Raw genomic sequence first — 25,732 nt, 5'->3', positions numbered from 1 at the left:
CGTGACTTTTTATTGGAAGAACTCCCTCATAAACCACCAATGAACAAAATAAACATGTATTCAGCGGGTTGAAGCAATAGATGACAATGGATGTGACCCAAGATGGCGGCGTAAGCTAAACAAGCGGGCGAACGCAAGCCAAGGTGACAGTTTAGCAAAAACATTTTTTTGGGGATGTTAACAGAAAAGTGCGTTAAGCGGTGCATGCGAGGCACCACAGCACACGGAAATGTCACACGGGAGGCAATGGCATTACCCTGTCACCCTGAAGGGGGCAGGCGTGTGTGAACTGGAAGGTGCTTGTCACTGCCTTCCTTCCATAGAGGAACACCTTTTTTTTTTTAAAACATCTATCATGTGATAAGTAGACAAGGTTTATTCTACGTTGTCATGTGACATCACACTTCTATCATGTGATGAGTAGATAAGGTTTATTCTACGTTGTGCGTCAACATGTGTGCTGTCAAACTTTTCTTGTAAGAATACGTTTTAGCACAAACGGAGCAGCTAAAGGGTTTTTCGCCGGTGTGTTTTCTCATGTGTGCTACCATGCCTACCTTTTGTGTAAAACTTTTAGCACAAACTGAGCAACTAAAGGGTTTTTCTCCCGTGTGCGTTCGCATGTGTAATAGCATGGTTGCACCCAGAGAGAATCTTTTACTACAAATGGAGCACATGAAAGGTTTTTCTCCCGTGTGCGTCCGCATGTGTTGAGTCAAATAGCGCTTATGGGAAAAACTTTTACCGCAAACTGAACAAGTGAAAGGTTTTTCTCCAGTGTGCGTCCTCATGTGCGATACCATCGTTGCATTGAGAGAGAATCTTTTACTACAAACGGAGCACATGAAAGGTTTTTCTCCTGTGTGTGTCTGCAAGTGTCGATTCAAATTGGCCTTTTTAGAAAAGCTTTTAGCACAAACTGAGCAGGTCGCCTGTTTGATACCCGTCTTCTTTTCAGAGCATTCAGAGTGTTTGCTGTCAGTGTGAGTCCTCACATCACCTTCACCATCTGCATCACTGCTCAAGGCTTCTCCATCCTCAGGAGAGCATGACTTTGTGTGCTCGCTATCTGATGGTGGAGCTAAGAGCTTGTCTGCTTGGGATCCTGCGCTGCTGCTTGGAGGCTCCGCCCCAAGCAGCTGTGAGGACTCAGATGGTTTGTCTTCGAGCTCTTCAACCTTTACAGAGACGACATTCAATGGCAACGTGGTGAGATCAGCCTCCTGTAACCCAAGAAGACACTCTCCCTCCTGACTGATCCAGAGTTCCTCCTCCTCTTCTTTAACGTGTGGGGGCTGGGGTTCCTCCTGCTTCAAAGCGGAGCTCCCCTCCTCCAGGTGAGGGGGATGTTCTTCTGGACGACCAATCATCTGCTGGACGTCTGCAGGATACAAACAAGAAATTGCTGTGGACTTTGGTTGAACAACTTAAGAAATGACAGGGGACACTGTTAAAATGATTATGACTGACAAACATTCACTGCTGATAAAGTAATCAATCGTTGTGTACATTGGCCGCCATCTTGGATTTTATATTTACGGTGCTGTGATTTAACAAGTAAAACTCGTTCATGTAGTCTCCGGACACTAAAAGTACGTTTAAAGACAAAGTACAACGTTATACCTTCAATGTGTAACACAGTGTGAGTACTGTTAACAGCTTCCAGTTGTTGTCGACGTCGCTCGTTCTCCTCTCTCGTTCTGGAAAGTTCGTCCTCGTAGGACGCTATCGTTCTTTCAAACAGCGCCAATATTTCATCAGCCGCCGCCATGAGTCGCTAATTCACCAACTCTTTCAACATTTTCAATGTTTTAAGTCGATTGCACGTCGTCGCCTTCGCCCTTTTGCCTCGCGTCGTTGCTAACTTCCGCCTTTTTCTTCTTCGATTGAGTTTTTTTTTACGGCTGCTCAGCCGCCTTGATGTCACACCGACGCCAGGTGGCAGCAGTGTGACGCCACGCTCCTTGGATGCTCCTAAAACCTCAACCGAAAAAGAAAAAGGCGGAAAATTGGTGGGGAAAGGAAAATGGTTCCATGGTGGAATGAAAAGTGCACAACAGCTGTAAAAGAAAGAAATAGCACATTAAGAAGGTTAAGGAAGAACCTCAGCCAAGAAAATGTAATAAATTATCAGAGGAAAAAAGCTATAGCCCGAAGAGTAATTAAAAACAGTAAACAAAACGCATGGAGGGATTATTGCTCTGCCATAGGAAGGGAAATCAAGATAGGAGATGTATGGTCAATGTTGAAGAAGATGAGTGGGAAAAACGTGTTTAATAAAATACCTATATGAGAAGACAATGGAACAATTTATGTGACTGATAAAGAAAAAGCAAATGTGCTGGGGAAAAAGTTTGCAGGGGTGCACAGTGGAGACCATCTGGATGCTAATCATAGAATAGGGAAGGAGAGGATGATAAAAGAGAATAGGGATGTGTTACTAAAACAGGATGGTGAGGAGAGTGTGATGGATGTTGAAATGAATATCAATGAACTGCTAATAGTATTAAATAAAAGTAAAGATACTGCAACAGGAGAAGACCAGTTGAGTTATATTATGTTCCAGAACTTACCAGGAAATATGATATTTATTGAACAAGATATGGGAAGAAGGGAAAATACCAAAGCAATGGAAAAGTGCATTAATTTTACCATTTAATAAACCCGGTAAGGATCCAAAACACCCTGTGAATTATCGACCTATTGCTCTAACATCACATCTATGCAAATGGATGGAGAAAGTTCTAGTCAGAAGACTTAACTACTTCCTTGAAAGTCGAGAGTTACTTACAACTTATCAGTGTGGTTTTAGAAAAGGACGATCAACAATGGATGCTGTAGGTAGAGTAAGTCAGGAAATAGAGAAAAGCTTTAAAATGAAAGAGTTGATGAATATTGTATTCTTTGATATTGAAAAGGCTGATGATTCCATGTGGCGGGAGGGCTTATTGATTAAGATGAATAGGATGGGAATTAGAGGTAGGTTCTATAACTGGGTCCTTGATTTCATATCGGACAGAAAATTCAAACTAAAAATAGGATCAGAGATGTCAGAAGAATACAGTATAGCAAATGGTATACCACAGGGGAGTGTAATTAGTCCAGTTTTGTTTAACGTAATGATAAATGATATATTCATGAATCTGGATAGAAGGATTGGGTCGGCCCTACACGCAGATGATGGAGTGATTTGGGCAAGGGGACGAGATTCTATAAATGTGACAAGTAAAATGAAGGAAGCAATAAAGAAGATAGAACAATGGTCACATGACTGGGGATTTAAGCTATCACCCAATAAAACATGTTACATGACGATTACCAGGAAAAAAGGCATAAAAAATCAGAACCTGATGCTGTATGGACAAAACATGGTAAAAGTAGATCATTTGAAATACCTTGGTATGTGGCTAGATCAGAAAGGCACATGGAAGACCCATGTGGAAAAGGTAGAAGAGAAATGTAAGAAGATTATAAACTTAATGAGAGCTGTTACAGGTAAGGAGTGGGGAGCAGATAAACAATCACTAATGTATATACGTATATAGAGCTTTGATGAGAGCAAATATAGATTATGGAAGTTTTGTATATGGAGCTGCAGCTAAAACACATTTAAGGAAAATAGAAAGAAATATTCCCAAAGCATTTAGGATAAGTACAGGTGCAATCACATCAACACCAATGAAAGCAATGCAGGTTGAGTTAGGAGAAGTAGCGTATGACCTGAGAAGAGATCAACTTATGTTGACATACTGGAGTAGACTTAAAGGATGTAGGCATGGACATCTGGCCAAGAATGTGATGGAGGACTGTTGGGAGTATAATGCAACCAAAAGTAATAGCTTTGGGTGGGTAATTAAAGATAAAATAGATAAATATAACATAAACAATATACATATTAATAATTCTACACCCATAAGCAATATTCCTATCTGGCTATTTCCTAAACCTGAAGTAGATATACATATAACAGAGTTAAAAAATAAATGGAAAGATAGTGAAAAAGGACATAAGGCAAGTCAATATATGAAAAACAAATATTATGGTTACTTAGATATGTATACAGATGGATCAAAAAGGGAAGGTGGGGGTTGGAATCTATGGACCACCAATGAACTATAGCATCATTAAAAGATTACCAGACCAGCTCTCGGTTTATACAGCAGACATGATGGCAATTATTATAGGCTTGCAATGGATAGAGGAAATAAAAGCAGATAGAGTGCTACGTTGTGTGGACTCTCTGGCAGCATTATATAGTATTAAAAATATGGAATCAAGTGGAGAGGATTTATTATTAGAAATACATCAAAACCTATTCCAACTACACATGTTAAAAATAGACATAAGATTTTGCTGGGTGCCTGCACATGTAGGGGTGGAGGGGAATGAGGTGGCAGATAAAATGGCTAAAATGGGAATTAGAAGGAATGAAATTATAGATATACCTGCTGGTAAAGGCGAAGTAAAGGCAATAATCAAAAAACAAATGATGGAGAAATGGCAAAATAGGTGGGACGAGGGTAGTAGCGGGAGAAAGTATTATAAAGTACAAAAATCTATCAGTGCACAAGGGGTGAAGAGAAAAAACAGAAAAGAGGAAGTAGTGTTAACTAGGATGAGGTTCAATCACACCGGGTTAAATGACAAGATGTTTTTGATAGGGAAATGTAAATCAAAAGTATGTATGGAGTGTAAAAGTATAGAGAACGTAGAACACATATTACTACACTGCAAGAGATATAGGGAAGAACGTGTAACGTTAAGGAAAAGAATTAAGAAGATAGGAAGGGAATGGAGCATTGAGGATATCTTAGGAACAGGTGGGGAGGGGGTAAGAGATATACAGAGGGCAGTGATAGAATATGTGAAGGACACGGGATTATATAATAGAATATAGATACGTATTAGAATATTTTAGTATAAGTATTATTATTAGGATTATTATTAGTAGTAGTATAAGTAGTCTCCTCACTATCTAAGATAGCATAAAGTAAGATACTGTATATGGCCCATGTTACATACTCCGGTACAGTAGGTGGCGGTATGCACCTTTTCAAGTCATGGTTGCAACCCGCCATTCAACTAAAAGAAGAAGAAGAAAAAGGCGGAAGTTAGCAAAAGCGGGAGACAAAGGGCAAAGGCGACGACGTGCAATCGACTGAGCAAACATTGAAAATGTTGAAAGAGTTGGTGAAGGAGCGACTCATGGCGGCGGCTGACGAAATATTGGCGCTGTTTGAAGGAACGATAGCGTCCTACGAGGAAGAACTTTCCCGAACGAGAGAGGAGAACGAGCGACTTCGACAGCAGCACGAAGCTGTTAGCAAGACTCACAATCTGTTCCACGTTGAAGGTATTTTCACAGTCCTTGTCCTTTATTGCACACTGTATACTGCACATTCGATAGTAAGCGCTCTGTTTGTTAGAAAATGTGCTTTTTAGTGAGACGGATGGGCGCCATGTTGATTTAACAACCAACCAGTAGGAAAACGACTCGCAGGTCATGCGACGGGGCGTCGTTTCTTTCTTTTTTTAAACTGTGTAACACATAATGCAGTAGTTTTAATTTTGTTTGACCCGTTTCCTTACAATCACATTTCTATTTGATTTACCGTTAGCTTGTTTTTATGATGTTATATTACGTTTGACCTGGGACGTAGCACGGAAATGATTGTTGGCGCCATCCTGTCCTGGCAAGATGGGTAACATGGACGCCATCTTGGTGCTTCGCGCTGACGTTTTTCTTGAATTCAATAGTCGTCTTGCGGCTTATGTAACTGTATCCGGTACAAAATACACAGAAAGAAGTCACCACCGCCAACGGGTTATTTTTTGGCCACGTGGTCGCCTTACAATTTGCCGTAGCAAAGCGTGGACTACTTATGTCGAGACCATGTGATCCAAGATGGCTGAATAAACAAACCAAGCACAAATTTTACAGTTTGTTACGTGTGCCATATCGGACGCTAACCATGACAACAATTTAGTACATTTTGGAGATAAACCAAAAGCGAGGTAGCAGTGTAATTAAATGATTGTAGTTACTTGCTACTTTGCTCCCGGAAGACCTGTCTGATATATGGATCAAGTCAATCACAGACCTGATATCATATATTTCACTTCAAATCATACTTCTGGCATTGCTGGCGTCCATTTAAAGTCCATCATTACCAGTCCAGTGCATCAAATGTGTCAAAAAGCTTTTAACAAACTATCGGAAATATGCAACAGTCCACTTTTATTTCCCCCCGAAACACCATCCCCCTCTAGTGACCAAAACAAGTAATGAACATAAAAGACATGAAGACACAAACGTCCACATTTGGCTTTAACCACTACCATCCTCTTCAACGTGCACGCCACTAAATTCCATCAAAATAGAAAGGCATTGTTTTTAGAGAAAACGTGTACGTGTTAGAATGTTTGAAGTTCTGGTTCAGGCTCCGTTTAAGCACCGGCTGCATTTCGATGCATTTCGAACATTGTGGAGTTGCCCAATAGGCAACTCCACAATGTTTACAACTTTTTAAGGTGGGGATGAATTAATCTGCATGATGTGTTTGGAAAGCCGTTCCTTCTTGCACGTATACGCTCCCATGCAATGCTCAGAGCACACCTTTTGTGCATGTGCCAGTCTCCCCAGGGGGATATATTGGCCCATCGTCTCTTATCCTTGGACCATACCTTGTTGGTCATGTCTGAGTACACATGAAAGTGTGTAGCGACCTCCAGGAGAACATCGCATGGATGTTTGTTGTTTGTGTCCTGCAGAGGTCCAGCAGCTGATTGGTCATCAAGAACATCCCCCTCAGACGCAGGTGAGGAGCTCCACTTTGAAGCAGTTGGATCCCCAGCCCCCCCACGTTAAAGAAGAAGAGGAGGAACTTCAGATCTCTCAGGAGGGAGAGTGTCTTCTAGAACTGGAGGAGGCTGATCTCACCACGTTGCCACTGACTGGTGTCTCTGTGAAGACTGAAGACCATGAAGACGATGCACCTGAGTCGTCACAGCTTCATCACAGTCCGAGTGAGGAGAACAGAGGGGTGGAGCCTCCAAGCAGCCGCAGCTCACCACAACACATGACAACAGAAGCAGATGGAGACCACCGTGGAGGATCACAAGCAGACAAGCTCTTAGCTCCGCTATCAGATAGTGGAGACACAACATCACACTCTCCTGAGGATGAAGAAGCCTTGAGCAGCGATGCAGACTGTGAAGGTGACGTGAGGACTCACACTGACAACAAACACTCTAAAAAGAAGACGGGTAAAAAATATTTCACCTGCTCAATTTGTACTAAAAGATTTTTTTTTAAGAGCCTTTTAACTCAACACATGAGAACACACACGGGAGAAAAACCTTTTAGTTGTTCCGTGTGTGACAATACCTTTACTCAAAGGTCCACTATGATGCGACACATGGCAACTCACACGGGAGAGAAACCTTTTAGTTGTTCAGTTTGTGGGAAGAGATTCTCTCAAAACTCACACAGGCTATCTCACATGACAACTCACACTGGAGAAAAACCTTACAGTTGTTCAGTTTGTGTCAGTACATTTACTCAAAGGTCCACTTTGATGCGACACATGGCAACTCACACGGGAGAGAAACCTTTTAGCTGTTCAGTTTGTGGGAAGAGATTCTCTCAAAACTCACACAGGCTATCTCACATGACAACGCACACTAGAGAAAAACCTTACAGTTGTTCAGTTTGTGGTGAAACATTTTCTGTGAGGTCCCATTTGACAGGACACATGAGAACTCACCCAGGAGAAAAACCTTTTAGTTGTTCAGTGTGTGCTAAAGGATTCTCCCGTAAGTCCAACATGGTAGATCACATGAGAAGACACAGAGGAGAGCAAGAAGGGTTGGGGTCAGCCTCAGATAAGAATAAGATCAATGATGGTGTCTGAAATTCAATCAGCGGTCGGCAGAACCACAAACACTTTGGATGGTCTTTGTGACATTCATCCATACCATCGATAACCGATGCAGTCAATATCAAGTATGTATTGTTATGTGATCATTCAAGTGCTCACGACACCAAAAAGGTAAGAAAACAATAAACAGAAAATGAAAGAATTTGCTGAATAAAACATTTTGTCACACTGCTGCCATCGATAAACAACTATGAAACAGGAGTGAAATGAAGTGGTGGTTTTCTTGGTATAGATCCAAACAGTGTTCTGGATCTATATCATCAAACATACATTAACCTCCAGTTATCCATTCACAATAACAAAAAACTGCTTTTTGTACATTTACTATATATATACTACTGTATATATTTTGTGGAAAGAAACATTTTGTCTCTGCATAACTGCAAAAAGTCCATCAAGCTAGTAAGGAGTCAAACCGAGAATGTTGTCACACTTTATCCATCGTGCCACTAGCCCTAGAAAGACCACATCATGCCAGGTTGTGAATGGTCACTGTTTTTCCCCAAAGTAGAACATCTGTTCAAACACCAAAAAGGAACCTTAGGGGACTCCAAGTTGCCACAATACAGATTTAAACTGGGGTTGCTGCAGCTGCACAACACAGAGTACCAACAACCAGGTTGATGCGTACAGTGTGTACCCATCTGACGTTTAAATCTCAGACCACCATCAGAATAATGTACGTCAATGAAAATGGCCTACTTCAGAGCTTATATGGAACTATGTCAACAAAGATATGGTAATCTCAAGTTATCCATCCACGATAACTGACAAACTTGCTCTCTAATCTACCTTCTTTTCTGACAGATTTTTGCAAACACTTTGTCTCAGGACAATTGGAAAAAAGTCACAGCGAGCTAGCCAGGAGTCAAACCTGACTCTTGTGATCTGCGTGATCCTTTTGCGCTAGTAGTCAAAGAAAGGCCACATCTGCGCCGTCATGCCAGGCTGCGGATATTCCAAACTCTTTTCAGACCCCAAACAGGAAGTCTACTTTCGAGCTAGATTCATACAGGGTGTGCTACAGAAGCACATGGGGAGTTTGCTGAAAGCCGGGATAGAACCAGCGACCTTTAGGCGCTCCCAACTGAGCTGTTTTCCAGTCAGGGCTCATTGGTTCAAGTGTGACAAGGGGAAGCAGGGTTGCCCTTGTCATTTGAGGGCTAAAAGGAGCCTTCCCCCTCAGCTATCAGGGCTTTTTTGACAACACAGACCCAGTGTCCCCACTCTTGATTTGAAGAGAAGAAATCTTTGTTTTGTCTGACCAGACGTTTTGTCCAGAACAGGGTCGGCGTGTCCACGAGCTGTATTTTTTGTCATACTATCCTAATATTTTGTATTACTCCAAACCTACCTGGTTTGAATCACTGTTTTGTTGACTATTCAGCAACATTGCTTACATTTGTCAATGTCACTGTGGCTAGTTAGCACATGGTGTTTTGTCGTGACAGATACTATGAGGACGGTTGCAACTGTCCCCATGCTAATATCAAAATAGACCACAGTAAGCACAATTAATATATTTTACTGCTCATGATGGGCAGAATAGGGAATCATAATAAGAAATTAATGCTAATGATAAACAAAATAATTCCTCAAATAACTTGTTGAGCAAAAATGAGCGATTAGTTAGAACCTCAAGAACATCAAACCACAAAGAAAAGAATTTGTGTGCCTTTAACAAAACTTAAAAACCAAACTTTATATTCACTGGAGTTTTAAACCAATGTGAATTTTGTTAACTAAAACTGTTCACTGTTTGTTCACATGTTTAATAAATGTTTTTTGCACTCCAAATTATTCTATTCTTTTTGTCCCAAACTGAAATATTGAGTTTTTAATTGCTTCCGTAACATTTGCACATTGACTTAAAGTAGGCCTATGTTTTACACAAAACTAAACTTATTAAATACTTTGATATTGTATACTGTGGTTATTTAAACAAAAAGCATAAAATGTTGGTGAAATTTAATGTTTTTTGATATGTTGCAACCGTCCCTGTTCAGTGTTGCAATTGTCCCCAGGTGTGGGGTCAGTTGCAATGTCTGAATTCTTTCATTCAAATAAATATTGTGATTGATATGTTATATGTAGCCATCTTTAAATGGTATGGCTATTTAGCAGACAGATGTAGGTTTACTATGTAAAGATTTGGTGTGCCTAGTCTGAATCATCTCTGAGTAATGAGAGAGTAATGTAAAAAAGTGTTGCAACTGTCCCCAGTCTCCCCTACATATAGGGTACGCATATAGAGTACACACATAGCATATGTATACATACAGTACACACATAGAATATACAGTACATATAGGGTACACATATAGAGTACACACATAGAATATACATATAGGGTACACATATAGAGTATACACATAGATATGTTTTTATAGAGTACACATCTAGAGTATACATACAGAGTATACACAGAATGTTTATATAGAGTACACATCTAGAAACGTCTAGGGGCTTGCTTTGCGGCTTGCTTGAACGAAATCCCGACGTTCCTTGAAATGAAAGGCATCGAGCAACATGAGGTAGCCGAAACTGAGTGGCTTGTCAAGTTTTACTATCTCGTGGACATGACTGAACAGCTCAACGTGCCGCTGTGGCCAAGTGTGCCTGTCAGGAATCGCCCTTGTCGACCACCAGCGCGCCTGCGCTGAACGTGGTCAATGCCCCTAAAATCTTTGTTCGCGAAGCGTAGCCAAGAAGAAGAGAGTATACATATAGAGTACACATATAGAGTATACATCTAAAGCACACATCAAGCGTATACACCTACAGTACACATGTACTGTAGAGTACGCATCTAGAGCACACATAGTATTCGGCTAGTAGTCTCTGGGAGACAGTAAAAGTAGCATTTTCATATTCGTCATAAGAAAAAGAAGGAAAGATTACTGTTGGGAGAGTTGGAGAAAAAAATCCAACTCCTCGAAACCACTCATGCTGACTCACAAGATGAGCACATCCTGAGTAACCTAAGAAAACTGAACTTAAAAGAAGTTACCGATAAGAAAATTCAAACTGCAGAGACTGCGTCTGGAGAAGTTTGAGCATGGCAATAAACACAGAAAAAAGCTCAATCTCCTCCATTAGAGACTCAGGAGGTCATATCACTCACCTCCCGGAGGAAATTCATTCTCTTTAGGGACTTTAATAAAAATCTATATACACCTCAGATTAAACTACCTCTCCCAGATATTTAAACTTTTCTCAACACCACAGAAAGAGAAAGAATTACCCACTAAGTGACAAAATGTGATAACATCATATAAATTTAATCAGTAAAAATAATCGGTGAAACACTGTCAAAATGTGATTGATTACTTGTAAACATGTGTGGTTGTGGTCCTTTTTTTTGTACATATCTGGTGAGATCATTTTGTAGGGCGTGGTGATGAGGTGTGGGAAAAGGAAGGGGTGTGACTTTATTTACTTTAGAATGTGAGTATTATTTTAAAGCGAATTAGTGGGCGTGGAGAAGGTGGTGAGGGGTGAGGAAATGTGTGAGATGTCTTATATAGCGAGGAGTGTTTGATTCAGACTATGAGTGACTGTTTGTTGGAACTGTACATAAACTAACCAGCAATATAATTATGACTCATTTATCGTAGTAGTGTTAAAGTGTGTTTGCCCTTCAGTCTGTTTTAGGAATACAGCGGTGACCTAGCAACAGAGAAAGTGACGACTTATGAGTTAGGGTTACCAACCGATGACCTGCAACGCTGTGCTGGAATGTGCTTCATAACACATGTCTATGATAATCACCACGAGACACGCACATAGACAAAACAAGTACAGTTGTGCAGCTGCGTTGCTCACCCCATCCCTTAGAGTCGCACAACCTTGTAGATAGGGAATACCCAAATAAAAAGTGAGGGCTCGTAGAGCGTATTCAGAGCGGTGTGGGAAGGTAACTCTGGTATGTTCCTCCGTTCTCCTCGCGAGTAAAAAGATATGCTTGTTGTCTTGTCTCTTCTGTAATTTTGCTGTGTTTTACAGTGTCACAGGAGTTTGAACCTGACACTGTTGGAAAAAATGGCAACGTTCAGGAAAAAGAGTCCACATCTTGACGGGGGCAGACTAGTGGTTAGTGAGTTTAGAGGCATGGGAGTAGTTCTCTTTGTCGATCAGCGTCAAATGTCATGAAAGCTCATAACACGTCGGCTTGCCTTTGTGCACCCGATCAGAGTGCCCGAATACATTCCTTCATCACGTCACTGTACTGTTGGAGCTCCGTGACCAATTTATAGCCGGAGTTCACGCACTACTTCCGGGCTGCTAGCTAGCTAGTTAGCAGCTAGCTGGCAAGCCTCGCTGGCTCCATTTCACATTTTCCATAGCTGGTTAGCAATCCCCCCCCAAAAAGGCTGCTTCTCTGCGTTTTGCCAACTTTATTTTACTCTTGTGATTCTGGCAAATATTGTTTCTGATATTTAAAATGCACTTTTCTGGAAGATAACAATCGTTTTTAACGCTCTCTTGGGTCAAAATGGCTGAATTTGCAGATCAAATACACGGAAGAAGGCTCAGGTGAGGACGCCGTGGGCGTGGCTTCTCGGCTCAGTGTGTAAACCCCGCCTACCGTATGAGTGCTCTCTCTGTCAGCATGTGGCCAATAATATCCTTGATTACGTGGCGGTGTTTCCCCCAACCCTGATGCCGTCTTTTTTGCAAATTTGCCACACTTCAATGTTTCACATCATCAAACAAACTGAAATATTAGTCAAGGACAACACAACTCAACACTTTATTATGAAGGGAGAAAAAAATAACACCCCTATAGTCACCTTTACACTCTTATTACCCGATATAGTAGACATAATAAGAGAAAATAAGACACAGAAAGCCTGTTTACCACTTTTCAAATATGCTTTTTAACACGATGAGAGCCCTCTAGACATGAAATAACACCCCTATAGTCGCCTTTTAATCTTTCATGCCTTTAACCTTTGTAAGTACTCCACCGCATATCATGTCTGGACCAGGGTTTTTTTGTCCCTGAGGAGATGGCTTACTTCTATATTGAAACTGTCCAGGAGAAGACAAGCGTACAATATCACGTACTTTCCACACAAGGCTGGTTTTAAGCCCTCAAATGATATTTTACATCCGTCTTTGAACATTTTTTGGGTGTTTTGTGTCAGTAAATGATGTCTTGCTATAAATGTCACCTGTGCGGTTTTATATTTCACCAGATACATTAATTTGATCATTTGTGAAACATTGGAGTTTGTTTATCCCAAGAAGAGATCAGTACGGGACACCCTTTTCAATCTTTAGTGCAGTAATTGTCTGGAAGATGCCACAAAAGCTCAGTGCTGGACTTCAGTCCATCCATCATCTAATAGTTGTTCAATGATCCCAGGTCCTTTCCAATAGCAACAAAGCACCAGAGGTGGAGCAGTCCTAAAGCAGAGGCTCCGGTGTCACGTATAATCAAAGCGGTTACTCTGGCTGTGTGTGGTCCGGATGCAGCGGGGCCGCCTCTGCATAACTAAGGCTGTGAATACTTGGGTGAGTTCCCCTACCCCTGACTTGGAGGACTCATCCCTCCAGTGGGGGAGAACGGGGTAGTCAGGTAGGGAGGTACACCTGCTTCATAGGGAGTAAGGGTCTCGCACCACCTAGCTAACTCGGGTTTAAACACGAGCGAAAGAAGAAGCCTCGAACTAGGAAGCACCTATTCTGGTATGCTATTCTCAAGTCCCGCCCACACAGTGGCGGTACCCTTTCCCTATGTGGACCGGTGGTGTGTGGCCAATAGTCTGCATCGAACCGGCCCCAGCTTGTATCAATCAAGGGCCTGTGTGAGCGCTTTCTTCATGTGCGCGCTATGGTGGGTTTGAGAAGGTTACCAAGCAATCTGCCTATGCGATCAACATCCTTTAAAGAGTGTGTAACTTTTGTAAAGTGCTCTTGTAAGTGTGTGCTTTGTTTCACCTAAAATGCCAATGCCTTTTGCTACAGACGTTTCTTGTGAAGTTCCTAACAAGGCACCCTAAATGTACTTTCAAATAATCTTTCGATCACAGTGTATTTCCTAAAGTTAGCAAACATTTATTGCAGAAAATCAGCCAAGGCAAACAAAGTACATGAAGAAATAAGCATCCAGATAGACGGGTAGATGGATAGATAGATGGACAGATAGACTGACATGCAAACACACATCAGGTGCTGCATTCAATGTCCACAGTCGAATACATGATCAGACGAGACCCCACCAGGGAACTTCCTTTCCAATCAGTGGCTCTGCATGTGTCTGTTTAAAGACGACTTCCGAGAAAATTCATCTCCGCATGTGGAGCATCTGAAAGGTTTTTCTCCCGTGTGCGTTGTCCTGTGCGCTCTCATGTGGGCCTGATGAGAGAAGGCTTTCCCGCAGTCTGAGCAACTGAAGGGTTTTTCTCCCGTGTGCGTTCTCATGTGCGAGAGCATATTGACCTTTTGGGTGAAGCTTTTCCCACAGTCCGAGCAGCTGAACGGCTTCTCCCCCGTGTGCGTCCTCATGTGCGACAACATGTGGACCTTCTGGAAGAATTTTTTCCCGCAGTCTGAGCAACTGAAGAGTTTTTCCTCCGTGTGCGTTCTCATGTGTGAGAGCATATTGACCTTTTGGGTGAAGCTTTTCCCGCAGTCTGAGCAACTAAAAGGTTTTTCTCCCGTGTGCGTTCTCATGTGCAGTAGCATGTGTACCTTCTGGAAAAACTTTTTACCGCAGTCTGAGCAACTGAAGAGTTTTTCTTCTGTATGCCTTCTCACGTGCGAGAGCATGTTTCTTTTGACAGAGAATCTTTTATCGCAAACGGAGCAACTAAACGGCTTTTCTCCTGCGTGTGCTCGCATGTGCGACTCCATATTCATGCTGACGCGTGACGTCGTGTCATCACTGTCTGATAGCGGAGCTAAGAGCTTGTCTGCTTGTGATCCTCCACGGTGGTCTTCATCAGCTTCTGTCGTCATGTGTTGTGGTGAGCTGCCGCTGCTGCTCGGAGGCTCCGCCCCTCTGTTCTCCTCGCTCGGACTGTGATGAAGCTGTGAGGACTCGGGTGGTATGCCTTCATGCTCTTCAATCTTCACAGAGACGACCGTCAGTGGCAACGTGGTGAGATCAGCCTCCTCTCCCTCCTGACTGATCCAGATTTCCTCCTCTTCCTCTTTGACGTGGGGGGACTGTGGCTCCTCCTGCTTTGAGGTGGGGCTCCCAACCTGCGGCTGAGTGGGAGAATTTTTTTGATGACCAATCAACTGCTGGACGTCTGCAGGACACAAATAGAACTTTACAACTTATTTTAGTTCTGTTGGGGGCCCTATTATTTACATGTCTTATACTGAATGATAAGACAGCATAAGATGCAGAAAGGAAGGTTGCTGAACATGTAAACATACCATCACTGTGTAACGCAAAGCGAAGTTGCTCCTTCTCCTCTCTCGTTCGGGAAAGTTCCTCCTCGTAGGACGCTATCGTTCTTTCAAACATCACCGATATTTCATCAGCTGCCGCCATGAGTCGTTCCTTCACCAACTCTTTCAGCATTTTCAGTGTTTTTAGCTGTGATCCTCCACAGCGGTCTCCAACGGTGCTGCTCGTAGGCTCCGCCCCTTTGTTCCCCTCACCCGGACTGTGATGAAGCTGTGAGGACTCGGGGGGTTTGTCTTCATGCTCTTCAGTGAGATCAGCTGGAAGAAACTCCCCCTGCTGAGTGATCCAGTGTTCCTCCTCTTCCTCTTTGACAGGGGGGGTCTGAGGATCCTCCTGCTCCAAAGTGGAACTCCGCCCCTCCAGCTGAGGGCGACGGTCTTCCTGACCACCAATCAGCTGCTGGACGTCTGCAGGACAAGTCGGAGTTATTATGGACTTTGATTGAACAACTTGTCATTATTACAATAAAACAATTCAATGGCACCTTGAGGGCCTTAACATGCATGAAAAGTCACCAAAATGTGCAAGCGCGCCAGGACTGGTGGGAAAATGGAAAATTTAAGGGCTCCCAAACACAAACTCCCAAAATGAACTCAGTAGCGCCCCCTTTAAATGTTAAAAAATTGGCCACCAGTTGCATGGATCGTCTGAAATTTGGTGGAGGCCTCAATCATGGCAGGACACGCAAAAAAAAAGTCTCCAGCAGCCATTCTGCTGGTATTTCGACGAACTTGTGAGCTTTTTGTTAATGATGTTGTGTCTGAGGCCATAACTTTATAAGTAATTGTGAAAGAATTTGTTTCGTGGTGAAGGGTTTGTTATGAAAATGTACTAAACACTGTTGGAACTGGACATAAAATAACCAGCAATATTATTATCACTCCTATATTATAATAGTGTTAAAGTGTGTTGCCCTGTAGGAAGGTCTGTTTTAGGAATGTGACCCAGCAACAGAGAAGATGGCAACTCATGGCGCCACCTTGTCTGCTGAATCCAAGGATGCAGTCGCATTCTAACCGATGTCCTTCAGGGCTGTACTGCCGCAGAGATACACACAGAGACAAACAAGTTCAGTTGTGCAGCTGCTTGCTCCCCCCCCCCAGAGCTGCACAACCATGTCGATAGGGAATACCCAAATAAAAAAAGAGGAAGCACGGGGAGCGTAGCCAGAGCGGTGTGGGATGTAACTGTGGTGCGTTCCTCCGTTCTCCACTCGAGTGAAAAGACAATCTTGGCTGGTGTGAGTCTGTTCCTTTGAGTAGTTATACAGTCCAGTACTTGTCTTGGTTATCTACAAGGATTTGCCTAACAGTAATTATGATTATGATTATTTTACCTGACATAACGGGTAACTCATTTATTTACAACTGACCAGCAAGGTCTCACTATAAAGTAAGCACCAACACAAAGGTGTCAATAGTGTGCTTTGCCTGCCATCTTGGATTTAACAAATAATACTGCTTTATGTTGTCGCCCGCACTCTGAAAGGGTGTAAAATGGTGAGCGATTAGGTTGGTGAACACGTAAACATACCGTCAATGTGTGACGCAGTGTGAGTCTTGCTAACAGCTTCCAGTTGTCGCTCCTTCTCCTCTCTCGTTCCGGAGAGTTCCACCTCGTAGGACGCCATCGATCTTTCAAACATCACCGATATTTCATCAGCCGCCGCCATGAGTCGCTCCTTCACCAACTCCTTCAGCATTTTCGATGTTTTTAACTCGATTACACTTCGCCGCGTCTGCCCCTTTGTCTACGAGTGTTGCTAACTTCTGCCCCCCTTCTTCCTCGGGGGGTTTCCGGCGGCTCCACCTGTCACGGCGTCCCACTGCCGCCATCTCGCGGCGGTACGGAGGAAGTGCTCGAGGAGAGACTCGGGGAAAAGACATACGTTGGGCATCGTCTTTATTTGCACAGAATGCTCGCAGGAGAAACATACAAAGTACAAGCAGAGTGTACATCCTCATCAGTACTCATTAACAAGTACAAGTACAAGTAGAGTACATCCTCATCAGTAATACTCATTAACAAGTACGAGTACAAGTAGAGTACATCCTCATCAGTAATACTCCATCATCTTATGTATGCTCTGCATTAAAACTGATGTCGCCACCAGTATGGACGCTGAAAAGCTCCGTCCACTATTACTGGAGTTTTAAACTTTTATACAGTTTGTGATCACAACTTGTGATTACAACTTTGCAAGTGAGTGCTGAGACTTCTGCCTCAATTCGGACCTGCGAGTGGACTAAACTCACTCATCAGTTGGAGCTGACAGCCGTTAAAGGCAAGCTATCATGCTAGCCGCGGTTTGACAGCTGCACACGAAGCCTGATTTTAAAACATTTGGAGTTTTCCTGTGCAGCTTTTTCCGGCCTACGAGGACTGGTGAGACTCTGGTGAGATACCGGTGAGACAAACTCGCTGTTATAATGAATATTAATCACCGAAGGCATTGCACCACAAGCCAACTGCTAACTGACGGCGTTGCTAAGCAACAGTAACAATATCAAAGGCTCGAGGGAGAGGAAGCGCATCAAGCGGTGGCTCGAGCAGTTCTGCTCGAAGTACTCCAGGTTCATCTGTGTAGGCTCTCAGTCGTACAGGAGTTGTCCATCGAGGAAAAGGCTTCTTGAGACGTCATCTGTACTTCTGTGAAGAAGGTGTCGGACGTTTCGCTCCTCATCCGAAGAGCTTCGTCAGCGAACTAATAAGTGCTGGTAGCTTAGGCCTTAAATACAGTAAGAGTGGGCGGAATTAGTGTGCCAACACCCTCGTCCTATTGGTTCGTTACACTAAGCCTGGGCGGAGTAGTGGTATAATCCTATCCTGTTATTAACACCTCCGATAAAAGGGAAGTGTCGCTCCCTGAATTGGGTATGAACGACTCTGATACTGGCTCGTTAGCATCTATTGTTCTGGCTCGGCCCTGCCTTCACCTCATTTGCAAGACTAAGAGCTGTGGGTTTTGGTCTCAGTAACCTGCTGAACACAGGGTCCAAATTAAACCTCAAACCACCATTCCGATTCAATGATGGGTTCTGTTGTTTGACAAAAATAGCTTCCTTTACTCCTCTTTCAAACCATCTGTTTTCTTTGGCCAAAATCTTTACCTCGCTGTCCTCAGAAGAGTGATTGGTAGCTTTCAGGTGTAGATGTACTGCTGATTGAGGACCACTAGAATTGTCCCTGCGATGTTGATAAAGCCTTTTTTGGAGCATTTGCTTAGTTTCCCCAATGTAGTGCTCTTTGCATTCCTCATCTTTACAGTGGATGGAATAGACCACATTGCTCTGTTTTTGGTTTGGAGCCTTGTCTTTAGGATGCACTCGTTTTTGTCTCAGGGTATTTACTGGTTTGAAATAGGTAGGAATTTTGTGTTGCCATAAGATCCTCTGGAGTTTTTCGGAGACCCCCGCTACATAAGGGACTACCACTCCTCTCCTTTTTGCTTCTGTGGGCTTTTGGGTTTCTTTCCCTACTCTCTTCTTTTGACATTTGTTAAAAGCCCACCGCGGGTACCCACAGGTTGAGAGCGCGCTCTGGACATGTGTCTCCTTTTTCCTTCCCTCAGCACTAGTTGGTATTTGTTCCGCTCTATGTTGGAGGGTCCTAATAACCCCTAGTTTATGTTGTAGTGGATGGTTTGATTCAAAAAGCAGGTATTGGTCAGTGTGTGTGGCCTTTCTAAAGACCTCTGTAAGTAGCTGTCTGTCCTCTCCTATAATTACCTTGCAGTCTACGAAGGCTAGTTGGTTTTCTTTAGTGTCCTCCCGAGTAAAGTTGATATTGGTGTCCACCACATTGATGTGATCTGTGAAAGACTGAATTTCTTGTTTTTTGATTATGACAAAGGTGTCATCCACGTATCTAAACCAGTGCCTTGGTTTTGTCCCTGAGAAGGATGTGAGAGCCTGTTTCTCCATCTCTTCCATGTACAGATTCGCCACTATGGGTGAGACTGGTGAGCCCATAGCACAACCATGAATTTGTCTGTAAAATTTCCCTCTAAACTGAAAATATGTGGTGTTAAGGCAAATTTCCAATAATTGGCAGATGTGGTCAGCACTAAGTTTTGTTCTCTGATGCAGAGTTGAGTCCTCGAGCAGTCTCTTCCTCACCACCGAGACTGCTGCTGAGGTGGGGACGGATGTGAAAAGTGAAGTCACATCATAAGACACCAAAGTTTCCTCTGGCTCCAATCTGAGGTCTTTGATGCTCGCCACAAACCCTTTTGTGTTCTCTATATGATGATCAGTGTTGCCTACCAATGGGGATAAGACTGTTTTTACATATTTAGCTACATTGTACGTGGTAGAGTCAATGCTACAGACAATGGGTCTGAGGGGAAACCCTTCCTTGTGGATTTTTTGGATGTATCTATGGCCTTCCAAAAATCCACAAGGAAGGGTTTCCCCTCAGAGTTTGCAGATCAAGAACAACAAACAGGAACTGATAAACAACAGATGCTTGGATTGTTCTGGTGTAACTGTTGGATTTATGATGTGCTTTCATCTTATCCACCGGACCTTTTGAACCCTCTCTTTCTGAGCCTGCTGCATGTTTACAGATTCACACTCTTGATTGTTTGTTTATGTGAACACACACACACCCCCACATACACAGTTAGATACAGATTGTATTGTCACGTTGCAGCTGTTGTGCTCCCCCTCCCCTTAGAGCTCCAACGTGCTCTGTGTAACTAGGGAATCCCCAACAGAATAAAAGGGAGGAGAACGCAGAGTTTACTCAGAACGGATCGAGGTTGTAAACTGAGTACATCTCTGTCTGTTCTCCTCGCGAGTAAAAGCAATCTTGTTGTCTTCTTTCTTCTTTCTTAGTGTGTTTAGAATGTTTTAGGTTGCTTGAACCTGACAGTAAGTCATGGTTTGACAGGAACAGATGATCCCTGAACGTAAGTAAAACTAAAATAATGCTATTTGGAAATAGCAGAAGGGACACGTACGACCAAATACAAATTAATGAAGTGGATATTGAAAAAGTGGAAGAATATAAATTCCTGGGGGTCATAATAGACAAAAAAATGAGTTGGAAATCTCATATTAAAAATATACAACAAAAGGTGGTGAGAAATATCTCTATATTAAATAAAGCAAAATATGTTCTTGATCATAAATCCCTCCACACTCTGTACTGTTCCTTAGTATTAGCATATTTAATGTATTGTGTGGAGATATGGGAAATAATTACAAAAGCAATCTTCACTCACTCACTGTACTCATAATGTATTCATTCACAATGCCAAGTATAGACAACATACACACCTTTATTTTTAATATCACATATTAGTGATGATCATTCATAATACCAAGTATAGACAACATACAAACCCTTTATTTTTAAAATCGCAGATATTAAAATTAGCAGATTTAGTATTCTTTCAAACCGCTAGAATAATGTATAAAGTTAATAATAACTCGTTACCCAAAAACCTCATACAGTATTTCTCAATCAGAGAGGAGAAATATGATCTTAGAGGAAAATTAAACCTAAAACATTTATACGCCAGAACTACGCTGAAAAGCCACAGCATTTCCGTGTGTGGAATTAAATGATGGAACGGATCAAGTAAGGAACTCCAACAAAGTACAGAGATGAGCACATTCAACAAAGAATACAAGCAGTTGATGTTTGCTAAATAAAAGGAAGAAGAGTCTTGATCATCACAATGATGTTCTGTCAGGCTCGTTTTTGTTATTATTATTTATGATTACACTGATTATATGTTATAATATTCCATGGAAAGCAGGAAGTGAATAACATGTACTGGACTAGATGTGGAATGGATTGGGGGGGTATTAAATAAGCTTTGCTTCTTCCTACTCCTTTTGGACATGTGGAACTGTGAAATGATTCATGAGATGTATTCCATTGGAACCTTCATGTTCAAATAAACTAAACCAAACCAAACCAATAAACTGTATGGATGTCAGGGGTGTGGTGGCACTTTGATATTGTCTAATCCCAAGTTACGTAGGGCTGAGCCTCCCCCTCGAAGCCAGGGGCGAGAGAAACTCACCTGGGTTTTCACAGCAGAGACGGCCCTACTTTCTCCGGATCAGGCACGACAGGCCAACATACACTAACATGATTGAATGAATGACACGAATATCTGGGTTTTAAACAGAATGCCGACGACCAACGCGTCCATATTCTCAACTGGGGGGTAAAAAAAAATACCAACGGAGTTGCCTCGGGCGGTGGAGCCTCCGTCCTGACGGCCAGCGCTGACTGAGGCGTTTTGTCGGCAATGTAAATATAAACCAAAGAGTGCAAAATGGTGCACGCTCACAAGCAGCGAGTCACAGACGGCGACACTGCAAAAACATACGTACCCGCAACGTCTGTGCCAAGCTAACGTCTCACACAGGTCACTACACTTGAGTGCTATCTAGTGGTTCAAATGTGAGTTACACCTCTCATGACGATAAAAAAAAAAGGGTCTCAAAAAATGTTGGTCCATAATATCAATTATCTATGATAAATTGTAGCACAATTATCGACCATGAAAAATGTGTTATCGTGACAGGCCTATGAGTGAGAGATAAGAATATGCGCTTCTCTTTATTTAGAGCACATATGCACGCGAGCCGCTAAGCAAGCTTGGATGGAAAGAAGCAAAAGAATAAGACCCATGAGCAGGATGAGGTACCGTGGTGAGAAAGCAGCTATGAATGGGAAGTGAGCAGGTAGGTGAATAAAAGTCTAAAATAGAAAAGCTGCACTGTCAGCAAACACCGGGAATGACTCAATATGTACCAAATAAGTCAGCAGCTACAGGAGGAACCTAGGCCGTCACGATAACAAATTTTGCTGGTCGATAATTGTGCGAGAAATTATCATCGATAATCGACGTTACTGGCATTTTTTGATACGAGAAGTGTAACTCACATTTTAACCACTAGATATGTGAGCCACACGAGCTTGGCACAGAAGTTGCCTGTATGAATGCTTTTGTGATGCAGCCAGCGACACTGTCTGTGAGCGCGCACCATTTTGCACTCTTCTGTTTATATTTGCCGACCGAACGCCTCAGCAAGCGTTACCTGTCGGGTCAAAGGCTCCGCGGCCTGAGGCACCTGCGTCGGTAGCTTGTTTTTTTTCCCCAGTGGAGAAAACTGTCCATGTCGGTCGCATACGTGCACGTGACAATTTAGCAAGGACTTCAGGATTATTTGTTTTCATCGTTCCATTTATCGATTATCGTGACAGGCCGGGAAGAAGCTGTTTTGAAATGGTTCTATTATCATTTACAAGCTAAAGAAGGGAGTTTAGCCCCATTGCAGTGCTCAGCCAATCAAAGGGAGCATGGTATCATACACACAGCACAACATCACTTTCCAGGTGACTTCTCACAGGTGTGACATGACACCTGCATGATCTGACAATCCGCAAACGCCAAGTGGGCAGGAAAAGGCTTATTTTGTGTTGTGCGTCCGCATGTGTGATGTCAGAGTTCTCTTATAAGAATAACTTTTGCCACAAACCGAGCACCTAAAGGGTTTTTCTCCTGTGTGTGATCTCATGTGTCGAATCAAATCGCTCTTGAGAGAAGTCCTCTTGCCGCAAAGTGAGCACATAAAAGGTTTCTCTCCTGTGTGCGATCTCGCGTGTCGAATCAAATCGCTCTTCAGAGAAAACTTCTTGCCACAAACGCAGCACTCAAAGGCTTTCTCTCCCGTATGTGTTGCCATGTGATACACCATTGTGGACTTATGCGTGAATCTGTTCCCACAAACAGAGCAACTAAAAGGTTTTTCTCCTGTGTGCGTTCTCATGTGTGACAGCCGGTGTGACTTTTCAGAGAAGCTTTTCCCGCATACTGAGCAACTGAAAGGTTTTTCCCCCGTGTGCGTTCTCGTGTGTCTTGTCAACGTGTGCCGCTGAGCAAACTTTTCACCACAATCTGAGCAACTGTAAGGCTTTTCCCCCGTGTGTGTTCGCATGTGTTGACTCAACAAACTCTTATAAGAATAGCTTTTACCGCAAACCGAGCAGGTGAAGGGTTTCTCTCCCGTGTGTGTCCGCATGTGCTCCGTCAAGTAACGCTTTTGGGTGAATATTTTCCCGCACGCCGAGCACGTACACGCTTTTTCTCCCGTGTGGGTCCTCATGTGTCTCATCAACGTGGGCCTCTGAGCAAATTTATCGCCACAAACTGAGCAGCTGTGAACTTTTTCCCCCGTGTGCGTCACCATGTGTTGAGTCAAATGGCACTGAAAGGAAAAGCTTTTGGCACAAACCGAGCAGGGCCAACACTTCTTTTTACAGTGTTTGCTGTCAGCATGAGTCCTCGTGTCGCCTTCACAGTCTGCATGGCTGCTCACAGATTCTGGGGTGTGGTCCCCGTCTTCATCCTCAGGAAAATATGACGTTGCGGGCTCACTACCTGACGGCGGAGCTTGTGGTTCCTCTTCGTGGTCTTCCATCTTCACAGAAACCACAGTCAGGGGCAACTTGGTTAGAGCAGCCTCCCGAATGGTCCAGAGTTCCTCCTCTTCCTCTTTAACGCGGGGGGGCTGGGGATCCTCCTGCTTCAGAGTGGAGCGCCACACCTGAAGTTCTTCTTGACGACCAATCAGCTGCAGGCGGTCTGCAGGACACAAACAAGTATTGGTAAAGTATTGGACACGCAACTCCCAGTTTTTAAATGTTTAACGTGAGCGGCGACTTGTCCCACTGTTGGACGGTCCATGAAGGCACCTCCCACGCTGCACAGAGACTGCTATGCTTTATCTTTAGCCTTTCTGGTTCACCCCATGTTTGCTCCCAAATGCTGATACTATGTGGGAATGCCTAAAGGTGAGATTTGATGAGCTTATTGAGTGCTAATGTGTACATTTGTTCTCTGAAAAACAAAGTGTGGTACTGGCGGATGGTGGCTCTGTATTCATGTCCTGCTTTTCATTTAATGTTGTCCCTGTCTTAGTTTTACACAATAAATAAGACCAGTTAGGTGGCCTTAATGAACGGATGGTTTACTGATGTGTTGAAAATGTTACCCAGTGTCTAGCTAGCTAGCTCGTGTGCTAGCTAATGTTCTTTAGATTTAGACACTAGTCTCCAAATGGCTGTCATCAGCTAAGCCGGTAACTAGAAGCTCCTAGCCCAAATTTTAGCTGGCAGTTCAAAGCAAAAAAAATCTGTCGAGAGACGGCTCGCATCTGAAAAACAACCCCTTAATTGGGACACTCGTACGCTAAGGCATTCAAAAAATACCAGTCACTTCTCTCTTCCGCCAGAGGCCACGTACTTCCGTCTTGCCGAGAGAGCCATCTGCCAGGACCTTGAAGCTAAACTTACCGTTCCAAATGCCCTTTTCTTTGCACATTTCTGCTCAACAAATATTAGTCCCCGCTTCTTGCTCGACAACAACTGCTGCTACTGCGGTTCCTCAAACTACGGCGGCCGCCGAGGGTCAAACAAGACATTCGCACGTGTATTCGCATGTTACGCCGCGAAAGGACATTTCCATACACTTTTGATAGTTCTTTACTGCCGACACGTGACCCCTGACCAATCGCAATCGGACCAATCGGAAGAGCAGACTGTGGAATGTGAAGAATGCAGATTTACAGTGTACCCTACACAGCTCGCGATTTGGGGATTACAGAATATTATTTACTTTTAAGAAGTACCACCGTGACCCATATATCCCTTTAACAATCCACTTGGATTAAGTGTAAAGTAGTCCTACTAAGAACAGTATCATATAAAGTAACCACCGGTACAAAGCACTGTAGTACGATCTCAATAGGCCGCCATCTCGATGTACTTCTGGTGGGCCGAAAATAATAGCAAAATAATAACAACATGCTCTCTCACCGGCTTCGTATATTAGTGACATAAATATTTTAAAAGATCAAGTAGAAGGTTAGTGGACATGTAAACATACCTTCAAGGTGTAGCACTTTTCCGTTCTTGCTAACAGCTTCCAGTTGTTGTCGAAGTCGGTGCGTCTCCTCTCTCGTTCGAGAAAGTTGCTCCTCGTAGGACAACATCGTTCTTTCGAACAGCGCCAATATTTCATCAGCCAACGCCATTAGCCGCTCCCTTATCAACGCTTTCAACATTGTGCTTTTTTGTACCGATTTCGCCTCTCGTCCGCTCCAAGGGTTGCTAACTTCCGCCTTTTTCGATTTCGAAGGCGGCTTTACGGCAGCTAAACCGTAAAGCTTGCATGACGTCACATCGGCGCCATCTTCCGGCCGCGTTGAAGAGGAAGGAAGAGCTGCAAAGAGGTCACAAAATCGTCTTTTACTGCAAAGATTTTGTGAAATGTTGCGTTCGCGGAAATAATTTAACAAACTAGCCGGCAGAAAGACACGAGACGAAGACGGCGGTTGCC

General features: G+C 43.2%; 3 protein-coding genes across 3 annotated transcripts; 1 reads left to right on the top strand and 2 right to left on the bottom strand.

Moving 5' to 3' along the window:
- Nucleotides 1-29: 29 nt before the first annotated feature.
- Nucleotides 30-1,873, bottom strand: LOC129180525 (zinc finger protein OZF-like). Its single transcript, XM_054775104.1, has 2 exons — nt 1,624-1,873; nt 30-1,381 (listed from the first exon to the last, which is right to left on the bottom strand). Exons 1-2 carry the CDS (start codon nt 1,769-1,771, stop codon nt 432-434), a joined length of 1,098 nt encoding a protein of 365 aa, XP_054631079.1. The 5' UTR covers nt 1,772-1,873; the 3' UTR covers nt 30-431.
- A 3,243-nt stretch (nt 1,874-5,116) lies between these two features.
- LOC129180523 (zinc finger protein OZF-like) lies at nt 5,117-14,876 on the top strand. Its single transcript, XM_054775102.1, has 2 exons — nt 5,117-5,353; nt 6,772-14,876. Exons 1-2 carry the CDS (start codon nt 5,176-5,178, stop codon nt 7,911-7,913), a joined length of 1,320 nt encoding a protein of 439 aa, XP_054631077.1. The 5' UTR covers nt 5,117-5,175; the 3' UTR covers nt 7,914-14,876.
- Nucleotides 12,107-25,504, bottom strand: LOC129179901 (zinc finger and SCAN domain-containing protein 2-like). The gene is made up of 5 exons (XM_054773730.1): nt 25,280-25,504; nt 22,809-23,977; nt 16,900-17,104; nt 15,333-15,773; nt 12,107-15,202 (listed from the first exon to the last, which is right to left on the bottom strand). Exons 1-5 carry the CDS (start codon nt 25,455-25,457, stop codon nt 14,187-14,189), a joined length of 3,009 nt encoding a protein of 1,002 aa, XP_054629705.1. The 5' UTR covers nt 25,458-25,504; the 3' UTR covers nt 12,107-14,186.
- Nucleotides 25,505-25,732: the final 228 nt, after the last annotated feature.

This window comes from Dunckerocampus dactyliophorus, chromosome 4 (genome assembly GCF_027744805.1).
Source record: "Dunckerocampus dactyliophorus isolate RoL2022-P2 chromosome 4, RoL_Ddac_1.1, whole genome shotgun sequence".
Taxonomy (NCBI): Eukaryota; Metazoa; Chordata; class Actinopteri; order Syngnathiformes; family Syngnathidae; genus Dunckerocampus; species Dunckerocampus dactyliophorus.
The sequence above is the reverse complement of the archived record's forward strand: the minus strand, read 5'-3'. Positions and strand labels throughout refer to the sequence as shown.

Excerpts from the sequence above, each read along its gene's own strand:
- LOC129180523 (XM_054775102.1), top strand. The coding sequence starts at position 5,176 with ATGTTGAAAGAGTTGGTGAAGGAGCGACTCATGGCGGCGGCTGACGAA. Across the intron at positions 5,354-6,771 it reads CAATCTGTTCCACGTTGAAG|AGGTCCAGCAGCTGATTGGT; the intron begins GTATTTTCACAG and ends TGTGTCCTGCAG.
- LOC129179901 (XM_054773730.1), bottom strand. The coding sequence starts at position 25,457 with ATGTTGAAAGCGTTGATAAGGGAGCGGCTAATGGCGTTGGCTGATGAA. Across the intron at positions 23,978-25,279 it reads AAAAGTGCTACACCTTGAAG|ACCGCCTGCAGCTGATTGGT; the intron begins GTATGTTTACAT and ends TGTGTCCTGCAG. Across the intron at positions 17,105-22,808 it reads ACATGCGGACGCACAACACA|ACGCGGCGAAGTGTAATCGA; the intron begins AAATAAGCCTTT and ends ACAAAGGGGCAG.
- LOC129180525 (XM_054775104.1), bottom strand. The coding sequence starts at position 1,771 with ATGGCGGCGGCTGATGAAATATTGGCGCTGTTTGAAAGAACGATAGCG. Across the intron at positions 1,382-1,623 it reads CACTGTGTTACACATTGAAG|ACGTCCAGCAGATGATTGGT; the intron begins GTATAACGTTGT and ends TGTATCCTGCAG.